Source organism: Ascidiella aspersa, chromosome 4 (genome assembly GCF_963924565.1).
Source record: "Ascidiella aspersa chromosome 4, kaAscAspe10.2, whole genome shotgun sequence".
Classification (NCBI taxonomy): domain Eukaryota; kingdom Metazoa; phylum Chordata; class Ascidiacea; order Phlebobranchia; family Ascidiidae; genus Ascidiella; species Ascidiella aspersa.
This window is the reverse complement of record NC_139450.1, coordinates 17,517,012-17,537,698: the sequence shown is the minus strand read 5'-3', so window position 1 is coordinate 17,537,698 and position 20,687 is coordinate 17,517,012. Positions and strand designations below refer to the sequence as shown.

The 20,687-nt window shown below is 34.7% G+C and overlaps 1 protein-coding gene across 1 annotated transcript; it reads left to right on the top strand.

Annotated features, from left to right (window-relative positions):
* The first annotated feature begins 1,395 nt into the window (after positions 1–1,395).
* On the top strand, positions 1,396–20,460 carry LOC146148467 (nucleolar protein 10-like). Its single transcript, XM_083388623.1, has 19 exons — positions 1,396–1,537; positions 3,263–3,407; positions 6,399–6,476; positions 6,955–6,992; positions 7,057–7,193; positions 7,968–8,033; positions 10,545–10,688; positions 10,767–10,845; positions 12,867–13,016; positions 13,228–13,347; positions 14,371–14,497; positions 14,653–14,764; positions 14,837–14,903; positions 16,705–16,797; positions 16,864–17,025; positions 17,207–17,290; positions 17,532–17,728; positions 19,210–19,327; positions 19,974–20,460. The coding sequence occupies exons 1-19, from the start codon at positions 1,472–1,474 to the stop codon at positions 20,088–20,090; spliced, it is 2,100 nt and encodes a 699-aa protein (XP_083244749.1). The 5' UTR covers positions 1,396–1,471; the 3' UTR covers positions 20,091–20,460.
* Positions 20,461–20,687: the final 227 nt, after the last annotated feature.

Here is a 20,687-nt window from a genome sequence, read left to right as displayed (position 1 = left end):
TCATGAGTTTTGCATAAACCTGCAAAATAAACTGATTTGTGTTCGACCGGTAGTCAGTAAAACATCTAAAACGAGTGGTTGACGACGCCATGGCACTATGCAGTACAACAGTTTGCCAATTAATGTATTTCTAAATAGTTAAAATCGTATGCAAACGATATATTTTTAGGTCAAAAATTAATCGCCCTAAACCAACCTAATTTTCCATAGTACCTCGATCTATGATCAATACGTCACGTCTCATCTGAATGAAAAATCTGGCAATTTAAATTAAAAGAAAAGCTTTTTTAGCGCTCGGACCTCCTTTAATATGTTTGAAATCCATTTTATTTTCACAATGGCACACGATTTTGACCAAAACAGCAAATTTCCCATAGTCATATGTTTCATGACGTCAATATGTGACGTTTTTGCAACCCATCAACAAAAATCCTAGATCAGTTTGTCTGAAAATTGCATTGTTGCGTCATAAGTACAAGTCAAGAGACGACTGCTGCTTTTCAGTGTGGCTGCAGTGAGTGATGAGATTCAGCCGGTTCCGACCTTACGTTGGAACCTGAATCCTGTTATTGTAACTACTTTGATTATTGCCGAAAAATATGTCTTTTTGTAACAGAACCGGCTGAAAAATGTGACTTTGGTGATAGAACCGGTTGACAAAAACTTCCCATTACTGATTAGCAGACCAATCGTTTAAACGCATTGCGAATTTTGAAGCCCATGATATATAAGGATGACGTCATTATTACGTGTTAGACAAAATAATTTTACGCGGAGATTATTTAAAAGTTTTGTCACCTTTTCCGTGATCAATCAAGGAAAATATAAAAAAAGTTGTTGCCTTTTACTGGCTTAAATAGTACGTCTCATTGGATTACTCTCACCGTTGTTTACAAGCGCACATGTTTATTAAAACAAGGCTTTGTATAGGTATTGATTAAATTAAAAAACAACAGAATCAGCAAAATACGAATTAGCTTATAGAACTGACTAAAACTTTTGGGACTTGATTTATTTCATTTTTTTTTGTGTTTATGTTGTTAAACATTGCATCATGTTCTCTTATATTTAGTTATGGGCGCTTTGGAAAAAGCCAATAAAAACCCAACTATCTTAGACGAAGTATACACCAAATATTTTTATGGATGTTTCCTGATCTTAACTGATGTAACCATTTTAGAACTTTCTCGGGCGCTGGTCTAGAATCCTACCACAACGCACATATTTGGGGTAGGGTGCGGGTTAGCGTTTCGGGTTAGGGTGAGTCAAGTATTATTATAAAATAATTAATATTATAACACTTGACCCACCCACACCCAAACGCTAACTCGCCCTCTAACCCAAATATTGTGCGTTGATTTTATAATTGTGGAAGGATTCTAGACCAGCGCCCTTTCTTATTTTTTGTGGCTACTTAAGATTTTTTTTTTAAATTCCATGTACGTATAGTTAATTGTAAAGCCGTAATAAAATGCAGGTTTCCAATCCAAACAACATCAAAATATACAACTTGACAAGTGGCAAATCGCTACCAGAGGTAAACATTTAAAAATATTTTATTAATTGCTCGGATTGATATTTTAAGCTTGCATTAATACATGATTATTTATTTATTTGGATTAGATTTGGGGGTTAACGTTTAGGGGGTGGTAGTGTTAGATTTAATTTTCAGAGTTTTTTTTTCGGCATATCGGTGTTGATTACCTCGTTAGCCGGGTAAACAGCCTCAGAAGGTGTGTACCAGGTTGGAAAGTTTGGCCTGCGCGGGGGATTTATCCCCCGCGCAGTAGCACTTTCAGCCGCGGTCACAGCCGCGCATTTTATAGAAAATGTGTTCAGCCGCGCAAATCTGACTCGAGCAAACGCGCAAAACTTCAGCCGCGCAAACTTCTGTATGAAACTTAAGAAGCACAAAAAAAATTGGCGTGCCGCATACTAAAGTTGTATAACATTTTTTAACGCTAGTTTATAAGACGTATATAATATAATGCATCATATAGAATCACCTGCGAAACGCTGAAAACGCACAGTTCGGCGATTTGGTCACGCATCAGTGGACAACGGTCACGTGTTTAGTGACGTCAAATTAGGCAATATCGAGTAATATTGCATATTAAATGCTATACTATCCAGCACACCAACCAAAAATTGCGCAGTGATTCAAGTATTCTATGAACGCTGTAAGTTTAATATAAATTCGCAATTTACAACTTTCGGTAGCCTGATGGTTTATTTTCAGCCGCGCAAGTTCAAGTCGAAATTTTATTTTCAGCCGCGCATTTTTTCAGCTGCAAAACATCTCCCCCGCGCAATATCCAAAGTTTCCAATCTGGGGTGTGTATAGGCCAGATTGGAAACTTTATTTCGCAGGGGGGGGGGATTTTGCAGCTTGAAATTGCGTGGCTGTAATAGTATTTCTGTCCAGAAATAACGAATCCAGAATAGCGAATCCTAGTATATTTTTATTAAATTATTTAACCTTGATTTTCTTTTCGGGGAGGGATTACTCTTAATATACCCTACTTGAAGCAGTTGTGTAAACTGTAATACTTGTCGAGGTTGTTAAAAACTTTATATTGTACCAAATTCCATTTAAGTACAATGCAACACTGTCACTGCACTATTAACTCATTAGCAATTCGGTTATGTTTTTTAAAACATTGTTCGGTCTTAGTGCTTCTTTTTTGACTAACATCATCTGTTATGCAGTCAAATAATGTACTGCAAAGAATACAAAAGGATTCGATATTCTACTATGAACATCCCTAGTGGTAGTATTAAATTTAATTTTCCGAATAAAAGGTTTGCGTAATTTCAATAAGATTTTTAAAAATCAATTTCTTTGTTAGCTGGGCAAATAGCCTCTGGAGGTACCAATAGGCTAATTGGTCGGATCATCCTTTATGATTGCACATATATTTGTGTACCATAGTTTAAAGTTCTATACCGGGTTGCCGGGCAAATAGCCTCTTTCTATAAAATATCCAATATATATATATCTTAATTTCACGATTTTTTATTAAATGTTGTATGTGTTATTAAATACATTATTTTATTAAGTTATACATAATAAGAAAAGCAAAGCCCATACACAAGTAGGTATCATTTTGAATGTTGCGAATAACTCTTTAATCATTTTCAACGTAGTATGACTTATGGGCTCCGACATTTTATTACGTCTTACTACAACCTCCAACCATTATACTCCAAAGTTTATTAAATTGTTTTGCCAAACTGCATTATCATTCAAACTTGTTTATAGTTTTTGACAGACAGAAAAAGAAGACAGCTTCTAAAAAATGATGATAGTCTGCGGAAACGAATTGAATTAATTCAAGATTTTGGAATGCCGACTGTAAGCACTTCAGTTAAGATATCCTCAGATGGGGAATATATATTTGTAGCAGGTATTTTAAATTATTTTTTTAATAAACTAATCATGATATATCAACTGTACACCAGGAAAAAAGTTTTCCAACTGGTGTACAAAAAAATTGGCTGTAAGGCAGTTTTATAGCCTTATGCTGTGTCCTGTGTGTTGCAGTTAATTCTGCTTACATGGTTCTATACTGCACATCAGTGGTTCTCAAAGTATGTGGTATAAAACTAAGAAAAAATAAGTTGTTGTTTCCAAACCTGCTGAACGTCCTATTTATTTATCTGTAGCAATATCTGTATAACCTTACCAACAGAAGGCCAATCATCATTTTTTACTCATTCAATATTTCATTAAATATTCAAAATAGTTTTGAGGAGTACAAAATATTTATACATTTTACTGAGCATATCTAATTTGTTTAATAATATAATAATATTTCTCTGAAGGATTTTGCGCTATGGAAATCACATAAGAAAAGCTCACCAAATTATATTCGTTTATAAAGACGATTAAAGTGGACAAAAAACCTTCCCACAGAATGGTTTACTTATTGTTGACAAGGTCGCTTGTTTTAACTGTCCATTTTTATCTCTTTCTCTTTTTATCAATTTTTTTTAGAAAGTGTGATATTCGCTGTGCTAAATAAGTGAAACCTTATTTTGTAAAATGTAAAGTTAGCTAAATTAGCAGCTCTTAAGATCTAAAACAGCTATGTCACATAGAAGATGCACTCAGTCATGTTTATTGGCGTGACATCATTGTAAAGAAAACGAAATACTTTAAACAGACTAAAACAGTAGGAATATCGTGAGTTATGGCGACCCCACAAAAATTTTAGATGACCCCAACTACCCTAAAGGGCCTCAGTTCCAATAGTCACAGGCTCACAGCACTTCGGCCATTTAAAGCAGTTGTGTAAACTGTAATACATATCATATTTGTCTAAATTTAAAGTAGGCACTACAAATGTGTCACTACAGCTACAGACGTTTATCTTAACTTGCCACTCGTGGAACCATCAGTAGTGAAACGAAAAAGTTTCAATTACCCAAAATGTATGGCAGAATTGGATACAATCTCATTTGGTTTCAAATCTAAGGATTCAGTTTCTACTTGAACATCCCTAATGATTATATGGAACTGTAGACCCCCCTTCTATGTGAAGTTACTTGTTGTACTATAGATTCCCTTCAATGTAAAGTTTTGAAGTTACTTGTGCTAACAGAATGTAGCAAGCATTGGCGTATGGTTGTTTTTTGACTCGCTCCCCTCTGACCCTGTGTAGCACGTTTGGTAGAGCAATGATTTTGATATGGCTGGAGGTTGTAATTTTGAACCTCACTGCAAAGTACTTGTTTTTCTAGCCCGCCTTGCTTGCATCATAGTTCTTTTTACATGTGTGATGCACTTGTTAATTCTTTTTTGTCATGCTCAGGGTTGTGTTGTTGGTGTTTTATGCAATAGTTTATGGTGCCAATGAGCAGTCCCCTAGAGCGAATTGCATTTGTCTGTTTACATCCCAACCATGAGTGAAAGGGAACGGTAAATTTTATGGGAGGTTATGATAAATGAGATTGAGGTCTCACTACTTACAGTTGCTGTTTCAATTGCTTTTTAAACATATATTCAAAACTTGAAAAGCAAAAGATTTTTTTAAACAGGTATGTGATTTGGGAGACAATTGAGTTATGAAATGAATTTCCTCACTACCTGTGTACCCAGGGGCGTATCCAGAAATCCAAAAAGGGAATTCCCCGTTTTTCCGTCTGACGTAAATGACGTCATAAAATATTGACAGATATGACGTCATAAAACAGCAATTGTAATGACGTCATAAATAATAAAAAAATCATCAGAAACAGCCAATTAACGTCCAGCAAAAGCAAACTTTTAGACACAAAACACAACGTCACACGTACATCGTTGACACTCCTGCCAGGCGCCAGCTGCGAAACCGCTTAGTGTACAATCGTTAACTTCAGGAGAAAAACGAAAACAAGTCGGTGAAATATATGTGATCGATTTTGGTAAATCCATTTACGGGACTACGCTAAATTAAAAGCACGTCTTTAGCCACCTGGAATACTAAACAAAGATCGCTTTTCCCCAGTGTTATTTCATTAGCGCAACATGTGCAAAAACGCCACTTCTATAGTTAATCTAGTTCAGTGTTTTTAACCTTTTTAACTTTTAACTGAGTGCACACCTGGCGAGTGAAGCGAGCGCGATTTTTTTTTTTGGGGGGGGGGGGGGGGAATGGCATTGTTTAAAATTTCTTGCAAGTTTTTATTACATTGCCGACAATAAAAATAAAAGAAATGTTGAAAAATGTATGTCCAATATTTTTGAATACGTTTTCCGTTTGGCCGCGAGGCACTTGGCAGCCTTCCACGGCGCAAGGTAGAGAAGCGCTAATCTAGTTCAATAGACAGCATCAAAAGTTAAAACCGGACATAAAAAGAACATTCGCGCGAAGCGCGAAAATTTTTCGCACTTACGTACTTAAAATACTCAAAAAGTATTTAAAATGGACTCGTGTATAGTTTGTTAAAGAGGCAGCAGGCCCGATTAATTACAGCGACCGCTTAATTGACTGTTATTAAAAACACCCACTTGTTCATCAGCCAACCCGAACGAATAACGAAAGGCGCAAGACAAAAAAATATCCTGCGTTTACGGTCGACCAAACAAGAAACGAAAAAGGCGTTTTGCCTTTGATTTTGGTTTCGCATTAGCAAGACGTGTGACCCAATTACACTGAAAAAAACACGCAGCTTTGGACGGTGAGGTAAACCCTGACAAAAACGAACAATAAACGTTAATGTCACTTCCGAAAAGGGGGGGGGGGGTCCGAACCCCCAAACTCCCCCCTGGATACGCCACTGTGTGTACCACAAACACATTTTTAGTTTTATCGTAACTTTTTATTTATTTACAAACAAATTATTTAAGTAAATATTAATTTGGTTTTGCTTGAAGTAGTTTTATTTAGTTAATTTTGCATTTATGTTTCATAAAGGCACTTACAAACCGAGACTCAAGTGCTATGATGTCAACCAACTTTCTTTAAAATTTGAAAGATGTGTAGATGCGGAAGGTAATATAAATTACATTGAAATGTACCAAACATAACTTGGTACATCCAATAATTTAACTTATATAAAATGGTGTTTAACACCACTGTTTTTTTAATTTTTTTAGAGGGGTTAACTAGTTAAACACATATTTTAAACTTTGGTTGAGCAATCATTGCATAGTGAAGGTATCACATATATATATCATTGCAAAATGATGATGTATGGGTTCCAGGGGTCGATTGGTGTCCGATAATTGTAAAAAAATAATATTTTTTGCTTGTGTACTTCCACGAATAAAAGGTTCCCAACAATTTAAGCATGAAAAATATTTTGCTACTATTAGTAATATAATTCAATGGTGAATAAACCTGCCATTATGTCCATACTGCAAATCTGTCAGCAGGGAGAATACATGTAATTATATGCAAGTGATTCTAAACCTATTTTTGTTAGATGATGGCATTGTTTTTTATTATTTTTATTAACATTATTTTTCAGTTGTTACTTTTGACATCTTATCCAATGACTATTCTAAAGTGAGTAATTTATTGTGTTTTGCTTTTTTTCTTATAAATGTTGATTTATTTTTTTATTCTTTAGGTGATTATGTTGCTCAATGATCGAACTGTTGAACTTCATACCCAGCAGGGGCGTCATTATAGTGTCCGTATACCTAAATTTGGTCGAGACATGGTTTACCATCCAGCTAATTGTGACCTCATGCTTGTTGGAACTGGGTATGTTTTTGTAGTTTCCTAACTAGCGGTAAGCTTTATTTCAAAAATCTCCACTGAAGTTCTTGTATTATTTTCGCAAAAACATTTCTGAATAAAATGCAATGGTTTAAAGTTAAGTCTCTTTCTCATGTGGACTTATATTCATTAGGCTTTGACAACATCTAGTTCAGGGGTATGCAATTATGCTTGACAGCGCGCCGCATGATAACCAGAAAATGTCTTTGCACGCCACGTCAAAAAGGGGATATGAAATAACATCATACAACCTTTACAACATATGATTTTATTTAAAATAATGCTTTTAATATCCTTCTTTTGACAACTGATGAGAGTACGAATATGTAAGGACGCCACAAAATTAATTTATTTAAAAGAATATTCTGAAATCAGGAAAAAAAACATAAAGGCCATTTTATGCTTTTTAGAGGTACAAGGTTTTTTAGGATGCTACTTTTCCGCTTCCTGTATGTCGATTGTTGAATAATACTAATTTAAGCAACAAAAAGTTGTGTACTCTACTGCTCTTTCAAACGGGGTGTACCAGTCAAAAATGCAGAAAAGTATATAGTTGCAACAACCACAATAATACATATTTTATATGCTTTTTCAATATTACTTGACAATAGATACACTGTCTTGTCTCATATCTATATCTATTTTTTGTCACAAACTTTGTGACACACACCCACTACTTGTGGAGGCACATTTGAGATACTCCTACTTTTGTAATTTTGTGTTAACAGTGCATAATTATGCTAATAATTTTTTTTGCAGGTCCGAAATCTATAGACTAAATTTGGATCAAGGACGATTTCTCAAATCTTATGAGACACAGTCACCGTAAGTTGAATTTTGAAGTTTTGTTTAAAAAAGACCAAGATATTGTTTAACACTTTAATATATATATACCCTTTAACTTAATTTGAATGTGCTGTCAATTAATGCACATACTTATAATATCTTCAAGGGCTTTTGGGGTCAAGCCACTAACTTATTTGGCACTAACTTGTAGGTAATTTTTAAGCTTTTTTCCAGAGACGAGTGTATAGGAATACAATTACAGACTTATCACTGTTGGTGCTACTAATACAAAACACATTCTCATTGGGTCTATAAGTTTGCCGTTACTAGGGATTAATTAACTGTTTCTAAGACACCCTTCTTACTTTACTCTTATTAAAGGCAATTAAAAAAATAGAAAAAAACTAGACGGGGGTGCGGTTGTTGTATATTTTGTCAGGGGATATATTTTCAGAGCTTAGTGTTTATTTTCAATTTTTACTTTATTTTAATTTTTTTTTTTTTTAATTTTTTTTTAAATATTTTGTATTGTGTACTTTATATTATATATTTTGTTTTGTCATTTTCCTTAACTTGTTTCTGCAAGCAAAAACAGATATGGGCCGAAAACTTCCCCACTTAACTTATGGCTTTGATGCGAAAGGGGTTCAAATATGGCGTAGTATTTGGGGAATGATCGAAACATATATTTGATAAATGGAATTTACGTAGATAATGCGTATGGCCATTTTATTACATTTTGGCCAGCTTACGTGTTTGAAAAGCAAATATTATCATTCTCCTAAAGACTTAAAATGGTTTAACGCCTATGGTTTGCTATACTTTTGCAAACTTTCACTAGGTAATTTTTTACCATAGTTTGGTCCGAGCCATTACTGTTAAAACAGGCTTTAAATCTGTCGTTTCAAACAATACGCAAACTATTAAATCGAAAGTTTTGCTAGATAAGTTTAGGCCTGATGTTGGTATGCTGGTTGGAGCAAGATGCACAACAGGTGCTAACAGAGAGGCGTAGACTGCCTTAAGATTTCGCATTTAAACTTGCGGCGGTAAATACACCCTATTGACACTTAATTATTAGGCGAAGCTTATCGCGAAGTAATTGGTCGCCCCAAAAAATGCTGACGCCGCATTTAAAGCAAGCATTATAAATGTGTCGCCGATATTCTGCCTTGAACATCCCTACTCGAAATGCTTCCCTCCGTTAATTGTACGGTGGGTGAAACTTTATTCACGGCCTTACCTCTTTGTGTATTACCGCGACAATACGATGAAATACGATTTGGAGAATATTGGAAACATCGTATTTGGAGAATATTTGCTATTTGCACTAGTTCTGTATGTTACTCCAATTCAACATATCTACACACAATTATAAGTTGTGTATAATAATATAATAACTTATGGCTTTGAAGCGAAGGGGGTTCAAATATGGCGTAGATTTTGGCAAATGATCGAAACATACATTTGATCAATAAAAATTTACGTAGATAATGCTTACGGCCATGTTATTACATTGTGGTCAGCTAGCATGTTTTTAGAAAGTCAATATTTTCATTCTCTCTAAATGATTTAACGTCTATGGTTTGCTATACTTTTTCCAACTTTTACTGTGTAAATTTTTACCATGCCTTGGTCTGAGCAATCACTGTTGAAACAGAGTTTAAATCTGTAGTTTTGAGCAATATGCAAACACGTTTATGTGCCTAATAAGCCACGTTTTATATTGAAAGTTTTGCCAATTTAAATCCAATAAACGCAAGATTTATTTATTTATGACGCCATGTTATGACGTAGCTTTGTAACGTCGTCGTTAAGAATGCGTTAAACTTAAGCTTTTTGTTGTTGCGGCCCTTGTATAATTATATTTGCTTAGACCTGGTGTTGATATGTTTGAATGGTGCAACAATTACAACATGTGCTAACAGAGATGTGTACACTGCCTGTAGGATTCGCATTTAAATTTGCGGTGGTAAAATATTTTGTGTTGTAAGAGCAATAGGTTTTTTTACTTAGAGAGGCCTCTTTATGAAAGGCAAGTCGCATGTGCATAGTTTTACTCGGCAAGCCACTTCCAACACAAATGTTGCACGCGCGGGACAATAGGGCGCAGCAGGGATGCCAGCAGCCGCCTCGTCGCGACGCGAGCTGGACAAAGCAAGCGAATATGAACGAATTCTGTATGAAAATTTTTCTGCTGCTAGATGGCTGTCGTTAGCTACAAAGTGCTAAAACGCAATATTTCAGGTTTTTACCCCCCAAGCAAAGGCCCCTGGGAGTGCAGCCTCATAAACTTTTACAAAGCACCTACATACCACTCTACGCCATGTCTGAAAATTTGAAGGTCCTACGATGTCTACTTTTTCTATAAAGCTTCGGACAAAAGTCGGTCTGAAACAAACCATAGGAAACCATAGGAAACCAAAAAAGAATAACGGCAAAAACAAGATATGTCCCGAAAATAAATTTTCGGCCCATATAATAAGGTTTTTATAGAGTTCTAAAAATCTCTATTTATATTGCATGTCACTAAATATGCTAAAACTTTAGTGAGTTGCAATGCTGTGCCCTCAACCCTTTCCATAACCTTGTTGTTGTTGGAGGAAATGATGGACATGTTGAGTGTTGGGACCCAAGATCACGTTGTAGAGCTGGTATACTGGACTGTGCTGCAAAAGTGCAACAGTTTGTTGAGTAAGCATGTCTGTTGCTTGGTAGTTGCTTTATGTGTTTAACATATTTTTAATGCCAACATTAATTCTTCATGGACAGTGACAACTCAATACCTATGGTTACTTCTCTTAAGTTTGATGGAGCTTTGAAGTTAGCAGTGGGCACTAGCTCAGGCCAGGTATGGTGTTTTATCATAGTATTTATTTTCCTATTGAATCGAAAAATAGTAACCAAAATGTGAATGTAATATTATAACAGGGCTTAGGAACATATATTTTAGGGTAGTTGTATGGCTCTTTTCATAACTGCTCTCAGGTAAATCTAAACTGGCTTTTTATTACAATACTATCTATTTATAACCATCATAAAATGAAAGAAAAATAAGAAAATGCTAGGCTTTACTTTTTTTAACTTGTTTACCAATATATGATTAAATTAAATTTTTGATATGTGGATACAATTCAAACTGCAGATCAGTTAATTGGTAAAACCCAGACTGCACTTTTCGTCACATACCACATACTGCGGAGAGTGTGTACTGCTGTAATGTCCAATTTTAGATTCACATATGTATGTGAGCAGTCGTTCTCACACCTAAAAAACATCAGGACCTATTTACAATGTTGTTCAACTCGTGGAAGACTCAACACTAGTACAGTATCAACCAGACTACCAAACGATCAGTAATGGCATGCAGCACTAAAAGTCTGATTAAGATTACGGAGAAAGCTAGTAAAGATAAACTGATATATGTACTGTTACAAATTATTGGTTTTGCTCATTTCAATTTTATGAAGTAGCTGTGACCCCTTTCTTACCTAAATAGGTATCCTATCAATAAATTATAAAAAGCTTTGTAATTTCTCATCCAATTACACTTGTGTGTATAACGGGCTTAGATCAGTGGTTTTCAACTGTTGTCCGAACACTACATCAGGTGTTTCGCAGGAAATTCATTAATTTGAATAATGTTTTATAGAACACCGGTCGGAAATCACTGGTTTAACAAAACGGATGCAAGCAGCGTTTGTTTTATACAAGATCACCAGTTCAAATTGTGTTGATAATGACCAAACTTATTACTTGTTAAACAGACTGGCATTATGCTTGAAAGTTTAACACACTTCTCATTGAACTGAAAGGAAACAAAAATACTTTCTGATAATTGTACAAACGCCAATTGTTATTAACAATGGGGTATTCATTAAAGCAAATACAATGCCATCACGCTGTTAGGCTGTTGTTTAATTAATATAATGAGAGGTATTCCTTAAGGCGAAAAGTCAAAGACAAAGTAAATTGACGACTTATCTGATGTTGACTTACAATCGAAAAAATAAGAAACGCTACAAGAACAAAAGAGCCACATAAAATTGGTTAAAGAGTCGCATGCGGCTCGCGAGCAGCATGTTGGCCACCCCTGACGTATATCATAAGTGGGCAGTGATTTTTGACAAGAGGCTGCATGAGAAACAAAACAGATCTTGGCAGATCACATCATAAAGGGGATCTGAAATACTCCTGATATATAAAGGGTGATTTCTTGTGAAAATATATAAAGAAAATAAATATTTTAGTTTTGACATGCTGGTAGTAGTAGGAATAGCAAGTGTAATTCATTGAATTAACAAAAAAAATGTAAAGGCTTATTTTGTTTTAAATATTTTAAAGAATACAAGCTGCTGGCCGGATAAATTTGTTTTGTGGGTCGTAGTTTGCCCAGGTCTGGCCTATATCTATTAGCAAAACATTGAAAAAAGTTTAAATATCTCCAAAACTTAATGTGCCTGATTAGCGTTAAAACCATTTTAAGAATTAATGAATCGTATCTCTATAGAAAATGTTCTGCTTGTATCGGTGCCGATCCGATATAGGTTTTTTAAAACATGAAATTCCACCTAATGCACCAATTTCTATCTTGAAAGGTAAATTCATCTAAAAATAGTAAGTTAAAAACTGTTGGTAATTTAACTTCTTTGCGCTAAAACGAATTTTGGCCAATAACCTGGAAAAATGGCCTTGAAACGTTTTAATTTTATCTATTTTGTTTGCTTGGGCTTAGTAATGACGTCATTTGTTATCAGATAGAGTCGCTATACTTTGCAATCTTATTAGGTTATCATTTTGTCAAGTTTATTTAGGTGAGTACACTTAAATTAAAATATATAGGTATTTTATAATTTCTTAACTTTGCTTAAGGTACTTGTTTATGATATTCGAAACAACCAACCGTATGTGATAAAAGATCATCGCTATGATCTTCCTATACATTCTTTATCATTTAATGCTGAAAACAACCTGGTCATATCCTCTGATGCAAAATGTGTTAAACTGTGGGATGAGAAAACGGTAAAATTGTACTATTTTAAATATATATGTTAGTTTAAATGAAAGATTGTTAAAGTCTGTATTGTGCATTTAGTTTAACTTATGAAAACTTTTCTAAGCCATAAAATATTAATATATTTGTTGAAGTTATATCTAAATAAATTCTATAAATTAATTGAAAAAATTATATATTCAATATAACCTTTGTTGTGTCATGCAATAATTTTTCTAGGCTGAAGCAATTACAGCAGTTGAATTGGAATCTGACATTAATGAAATGTCAGTTGTTCAGGACACCGGACTTTTATTCCTCGCAAATGAAAGTCCTAAAATCTCTACATATTTCATTCCAGTAAGTAAACTTAAAATAAATTCGCTAGAATAACTGTTTATGCGTCTTGAAAATTATGGGAATTCACCAAAATGAAAATTTTCAACAATATGTAAACAACATAGGGGCATGATCCATGGGGTAAAATGTACCATATCCTTCGAACTCTATTTTTTGCTAACTTTTACTAGAAAAATATTATTTTTTTAAAACTTCTCTTACGTTAATTATATGTTTTTGTCCATTTAATGAAAAAAATTTTCAGCTCAAAAGCGCTATGCATATTATGGAATGTTGCATCGCTGACTCTAGTGCAATTTTTGTTAAATTGAACTACAAATGCGAAAAATATGTGAATATTTGATGTCACCTATCCTTTAAATTGGAAGATTTGCCAGGTTAAACCAAATAGAAGCAGTTTTTTATGCGATTAGGCTGCCTTTTAGCTGTATAGTAGCACACACTTCACTCAAAAACATTATATGTACGTTACAATAGTTCTATTGCCTTTAGTCAGCTGATAATATAAGGTTTATCTGGGCAAGAAAATTAAGCTGCAATTGTGTTTAAACATCAAAGTTGCACTAATCGCTAGCGTTATGTTGCATTGTTTAGGTTAATTGGGCTTGAAGTGATATCTAGCTAGCTCTGTTTATTGTCCAAACAATGAAAAAAGCAACTTAAAGTTGAAATATAGTCAAAAATGATTGCAAAAAATTGAACAATTTTTCATGCACAAGTTTTAAAACACTTTTTACATTTTGTGCTGTTTTTGTATATTTTTCCATATGCAGCACTGCATTCATTAAAAATTTTGGTCTCCAATATTTACACAAATCGTAATCATGAAAGAACCTTGGACAGTTTTTATTTATTGCTGCAATATTTAAATTTTAACATTTTTTTGAAACACTACAATAAGGCAACTTTTCGTGTTTTGAATTAAACACTTAAATCAGATCATTTTAGACACATTTAAATTCCACTTACCAGTATTTGATCTCAGTTCGATCAAACTGCTTAAAAATTAAATTGTATTCTTAGATGCTTGGCCCTGCCCCAAAATGGTGTTCGTTTTTGGACAGCCTCACTGAGGAAATGGAAGAAAACCCAGCTCAAGAAGTTTATGACAATTATAAGTTTCTCACCAAAAAAGATGTAGAATCTCTTGGTGAGTTGGTTCATAGACTCCATAGGTACTATTCAAGAAAAAGTGGAAAGTACTTATAGAAGTTTACTATTTCTTGTTTAACCTGACGTATGAAGACATTATCTTTTCTATATAATATTATGAGAACATTACCATCAATATTATATAATTTATAGGTTTGTCAAATCTAATTGGAAGCTCGCTTTTGCGTGCTTACATGCATGGATACTTCATTGACATGCGGCTATACCACAAAGCTGTCGCTGTTGCCAATCCCTTTGCCTACAAGTGAGTAAACCAACAGCTTTTAAAAGACAAAAATAATTTGTTACCTTGACAATGAATCAATCTTTTTTACAGAGAATATCGCGAGAAAAAAATAGCAGAAAAAATGGACGAAGAAAGACAAAAACGTGTCAATATAAAGGTTTATAGTGTTATTATTAGTATAGAATTTAATTAAGCTGTAAGAATTATTGTATATGCTCTACTTCACCAAATTAGACAAATAAAGTTATTAAGATGCCCAGCCAATCTAGTTCAAAAATTTATCGTCTGTCAAAATGAAACCAATGGATAGTAGCTTAATTATGTTCTATATCAACGGTGTCCAACCTGCGGCCGTCGATGAATAATTGTGCGGCCGTCAACACGTATTTTAATAAACATGTGTTGGCGGCCGTGTCCGTGCTGGCATGCACTAATGGTTGATAGTTTATATATTAAATGCAGATTAGCAGTGTTGTAAACAAGTCATTTTGAAATAACTTAAGTCCAAGTCAAGTCCCAGTCCAAGTCATTGGTTGCCCAAGTCAAGTCTCAGTCAAGTCATTATGAGAGCAAGTCAATTTCAAGTCATGTCATTAACATAAAAGTAAATTGTTAAACTATTAAAATTCGTCCGATTACAAAGCAACAATTTAACTAAAAAAACACACAAACGCAATATAAAGCAATAAGAGTATTTAACTTAAGTGCACTTAAGTCATTACAACACTGCAGATTAGAAACGATTACGACTTTAGGGAGTGCAGTTAATCAGATCAATCTGTGCTATTTCATTGATTGATGTGTAACAATCGGAATTGTAATGTCACATAACGATAAAATGGGAATTGATGATACATAATTAACGGCTGAGCAGACATGTGCTATGCAAGTTATGAATGGAATTAGGGCAAAAACTGTGAGACAGGTTGAGCGTATTTATAGAAAACCTTGTTTAAACGAATAAGATTTTGTCAGTGATTCTTAAAAAATGTTATTGAGGAAATGGAGAGAGAATACATTGAGGATAGCCAGACACAAAAAATCCCGTATTTCGTTAATAGCAAAACCTAAAAAAGATTAAATCATAAACCACAATCAGAATGCCCGGGGTCCCAGTCAACAAGCATGGTATACCAGCCTGGAACTGCATGCACGCCGTTTTGACGACCAGCCCTGAGCTGCGTCACGTGTCATATTAAAAAAACACGAATTTTTTCGCGCTTTGCGCGATTAGACTGTTTTCGAGTTCTAGATTTTTGCACGAGATCGATAGCGACGACAAGTATGTTTAAGAATAATTGTTATATGACGTCACGTTTTGACCTAATTTTCTGACGTCATCTCTAAATAAAAGTGTACTGGCGGCCGTGAGATAAATAAATACTGTCAATGAGGCCGTCAACAGCTAAAAGGTTGGGCACCCCTGTTCTATATAGTCCATTGCATTAATAAAATATTTAGATTTAAGATATCACCTTTTCATTAGAAGAGAGCAGGGCTAGGAAACATTGTTTGCTAAGGTAGCCATACAGGCTAAATATTTTAAATGGTATTTGCTGTGAGATCCATATAGTATTTTCAACACTTAAAAAAAATGTGCATTTTTAATCAAAACCATCAATTTTAGTTAGCGGGAAATGTCTAAATGCACTCTTTATGCGACTTCTGGCGATACATATTATAATAAATAGAGCTTTAATTGGCTTATATTTGGTGAGCTAAAGCTTTATATAAGCACGAGCGTCGAGACTCGTGAGACTAACTGTTAACCAGATCGTAGGTCGATGTTGATTTCGACTTAGATAAATATTTTGATAAACATGTTTAACCCCGGAAAAAAAACCTTGGAATGTTGGCATTCCTTGGCATGATTGTTACGAATGCACTGTTTTGGTTGATTGTTGCGTTATGGTAAAGTTATATTCCCAACCCTATACATTTTAATACTGATACCGCAGAAACTTCCTAAAGTGAACAAACTTTTGGCGGAACGGTTGATGACTCGTGCAAGTCAAGTAGAACTGACAAGCGGAAAGAAAAAAAAAATGAAGGTGATTGTTTTTCCACTGTCTAAACTAGGAAGAAATGAAAACGATTTTTGACAACACATATTTTAGAAAGAGGCAGCAAATCTGCTGGAGGACCCAAGGTTCCAGGCAATGTTCGAAGATACAAGTTTTCAGGTCGATGAGGAATCAGAGGAATTCCGTCTTCTTAACCCTGTCATTTCCAAGCAGTTTGAAAAAATGAAATCAACCAAGCGCATAATTGATGATGAGGTGTGTAAAAAATTTCAAAAGTGTATTTTTACAAGTGCAATAAAAGAAGATATTTGTGATAAAATAACTATTCACGTTAGGTGTCTTTTAAACATATAGTGCATGCAGCTTTTTGTAATATGTTTACTTTTATGAACTCTGACCAATTACTGTACCTCTATGCTCTATTTTTTCTTGTTAGGAGTTTAGCGATGATGATAATAAGACGAAGGATTTATCTTCATCTGATGATGATGAACGGAAATGGATTAAGGAGTCCAAGAAGGTCGATTGAGCTATTTACGTGTTTATAACCCTTTTTAATTTTGATATGTTTTTAGGCGTATATAATACCATATTATTTTAAACTTAAAGGTTTTCCCATTTAAAAAAATCAACATCCTCCTAAGGTGGATCTACATTCTTACAAATTACAACTCTATTAAAAAAAAAACGGAAGTTGTTCATATTACCAGTAGAAAAGTTGACATAGGACAGCATATAACCGTAGTCAACATCTCTCATAGGCTCATAAAGCAGTATACAACAAGCAAGCGGCCGATTTAGAGCGGAGCCGCACGGCCGACGCGGAAACGACCCTCGTACCAAGAATGTTCGAGGTGCGCGACGACCACCAGGTGGAGGGCCAGAGGTTCGCGTCACTAGACGACCTTGAGAAGTTTGGTGGCGACGCTGCGCGCACAGCCAAGAAGAGAAAAGCTAGGTAGGTTAGCGCGACGTTAATCTACATAATAAAAGAGAAAGTTTGCGAGATGTGTGTGTGGCAACATGTTCGCACAGTCATTTTACAATATATTTGTGTTACATCACAATAAAAATGTTACGTCACACTCAATGCGATTTACAACATGGTACAATGTTACCAACATTGTGTTTAAGCATGTATCCCAAGCCCCAGCGTTGGTTAATTTTATATAGGTATATTTAGAGGTTTTTCTGGACCCCCGTTTGAGAACCACTGTTATAAACTATGCTAACAAACGTGTGCAACGTTCCAAGTAAAGACTTAAGTTTAACAATGCCAAATTTAGGCAGAGTTCGCAAAATATCGCGTTTGTTTTTTCCAGTACGTAAAATATAGTCCAAGTTTAACGTATCCACGCAAAACTTTTTTTCAAGCGCAATTACCTGCCGGGAAATAAAAAAATAAAATTAAGTATATTTCCTTAGTAAAGTACAATTTTAATGTTTCCAACTAAGACTATTATGTTTAGGAACTTATTGATGCCTGTTACCGCGTAAAATTTAGGTAGAGTTCGTAAATTTACGAAAAGTTTTATTTCTATTTTAAAGCGGTTTGTTAGCGATAGTGATTGAGGCCAAAGCCTAATGACTTCTTACAATGTGTTTACCCACGCAATACCGCAGAGTTCGCGAAATATTGCGTTTATTGCAGTAGTTAACAGTAAGCATTTTTTTATTTTCAATGGGCATTTTTCTCACGTTTGACGCAGTTTAGCACCGGGATTACGTAGTTGCTTAAACATGACGCTATCAAGCAAGTCTAAGCAATTGCTGCTGCAACCTAAAGTTTTACGTTTGGGAGATATTCTCAATTGACAAACGTCACAGGTTTCCGTTACTTGAAAGATGTATTGCATGCTTAGCCAAGTGTTGTGCGCTATAGTTAACCGACTTATCACATGATTTGAAATTTATATTTAGTGACACTCAGTTCAAACATTTAGGCATAAGCGAATTTGTTATGACATTTAAAAAAATATGTTTGCATTATTTATGTAATTTACGAAGATCTTACGAATAACCGGTAAATATTCTATTTAACCTGGGCAACGCCGGGTATTTCCTCTAGTGATTCATAAAACAGTTTGCATCAATTTTGCCGAATAATAGGTAAACGGTGTTTTTGATTAGTTTGGAGTTGTTGATTTCAAAACTAACCTCAAATTTTTCTAACAATTATTTGTTGTGCAAAACGTTAAGAACAAAAGTAGCATTAGGCGTTGTTCACACTCACTGAAATTATAATTATGCAAGTAAATCTATGTGTAAAGATCACAAAAAACTCACAGCACATCTGCACATATGTATAAAAAAAATGGATTTACGTCAGTGCAATATAAAACTTTACATTTTGTTTTCGCTTGGTTTTTGTTAGTTTGCCTTTGGGATTTGTGTGATGTTTTGAAAACAAGTTTTAATCATTCTAGTATATTTTTGCAGGGCTACCCTTGGCGAACGAATTGCAGAGCAAAACAAAGCCCATGGAGTCAAAAAGAAACCTTCCATCACTGATTCTTACAAAACCGGACCAAAGGAAGCAACTTTTAGCATAGAAAAGGTTATTTTTTTAGTTTATTATAACAAGTCTCGAGAAATACACATTCGAAATATATAATGACATGCATTTTTGGGCGCGGCCTCGCAACCTAAAACAGTTTAAAATATTTGAATTTATCAAAATTATAAAAAAATTGTTATGAAACATTAAATTAAACCACCCGATTATTAGTGTGTTAGCAGTCGTGCAAAAAATGTATCAATCTACTGCAATGTTCCCATGTGCAGGGTTTCTATGCGTCGAGAAAAGGTTGAGGACCACTGGTCTGAATGGTGTGTTCGGAAATGTACCATAAATGACGCGTAGTTTAATTTGACTTGTCGTAGATTAGGTTTTGACAACTTCAGCTTGGTGATATGCATCTACCAATTGCGGATTTACCCCCTAAGTGTTAATATTCTACACCCTACCAAGATATCTGTAAAACAAAATTAACTTTTCAAAGCAGAAAACAAAATTTACTTTTTTAAATTTCTTGGTTAAATAAAACCGTGTTGGTCGAACTCAAAAACACTACCCAATGATTTAATCTTAGTTGGGCCGAAGTACTAAAATAAATAAAAAAAAACGATTCACATCCAAATGTATTTTTGTGTACGTGTACCCATTTTTTACAGTTGCCTTCTTTTTTCTTTTTAAATCCAAGGCAAAAGGTTGCGACTCGAATGCAAATGGACGCCGTGACGAAAGACGGGACATTCGCAGACCAGCTAACAAGCTCAAGGGAACTAAATCAAGGCGTGACAACTTCTTTAAGCGCTAATAACCAACAAAGAAAAAGCGTCCCACCGCTTGAAGCTGCGTAATATAAATATTCGAGGGATTTGAAGATTGAGCAGGCCAGGTTAAGCGGTGGAAGCAAGCTTGTGTGAACATTAGATAATGGTTTTGTTCCGCGGTAATTCGCGGGTTGGAAGTTGTTGCGGCTAATAGAGGTGATATACGTTGCCATACATATACGTTTTTATTGCCATACTGAGTTCTTGGGTTTCCTTATTCGTAGCGTTTCAAACAAAACGTTTGTTTGTAAACTGTCAACAAAGAATCTCTTCCTTTTCTTAATTACTATGTTTTAGTGACTTGTTTTGTTTAGGTTGTGTTATTTAAATGCCGGCTGTGACTTAACAATCCTGTTAAATGGTAAAGTTTTACAACTATGCGAAAAATGTTTTAATAAAAGTTATAGGAGACGTAACATAGTAGCTTATTGTGGCTGCGTAGTCTATTTAAAACACTTCAATGACACATCTTCCACTTCTATAGTGTGAGTGAAAAAAACACCATAACGATTTTTGAGTTGCAGCCTTTTCTGTTTCGAAGTGAAAGCGAGACTGGAACACTATTAAGATTTATAGGCCTA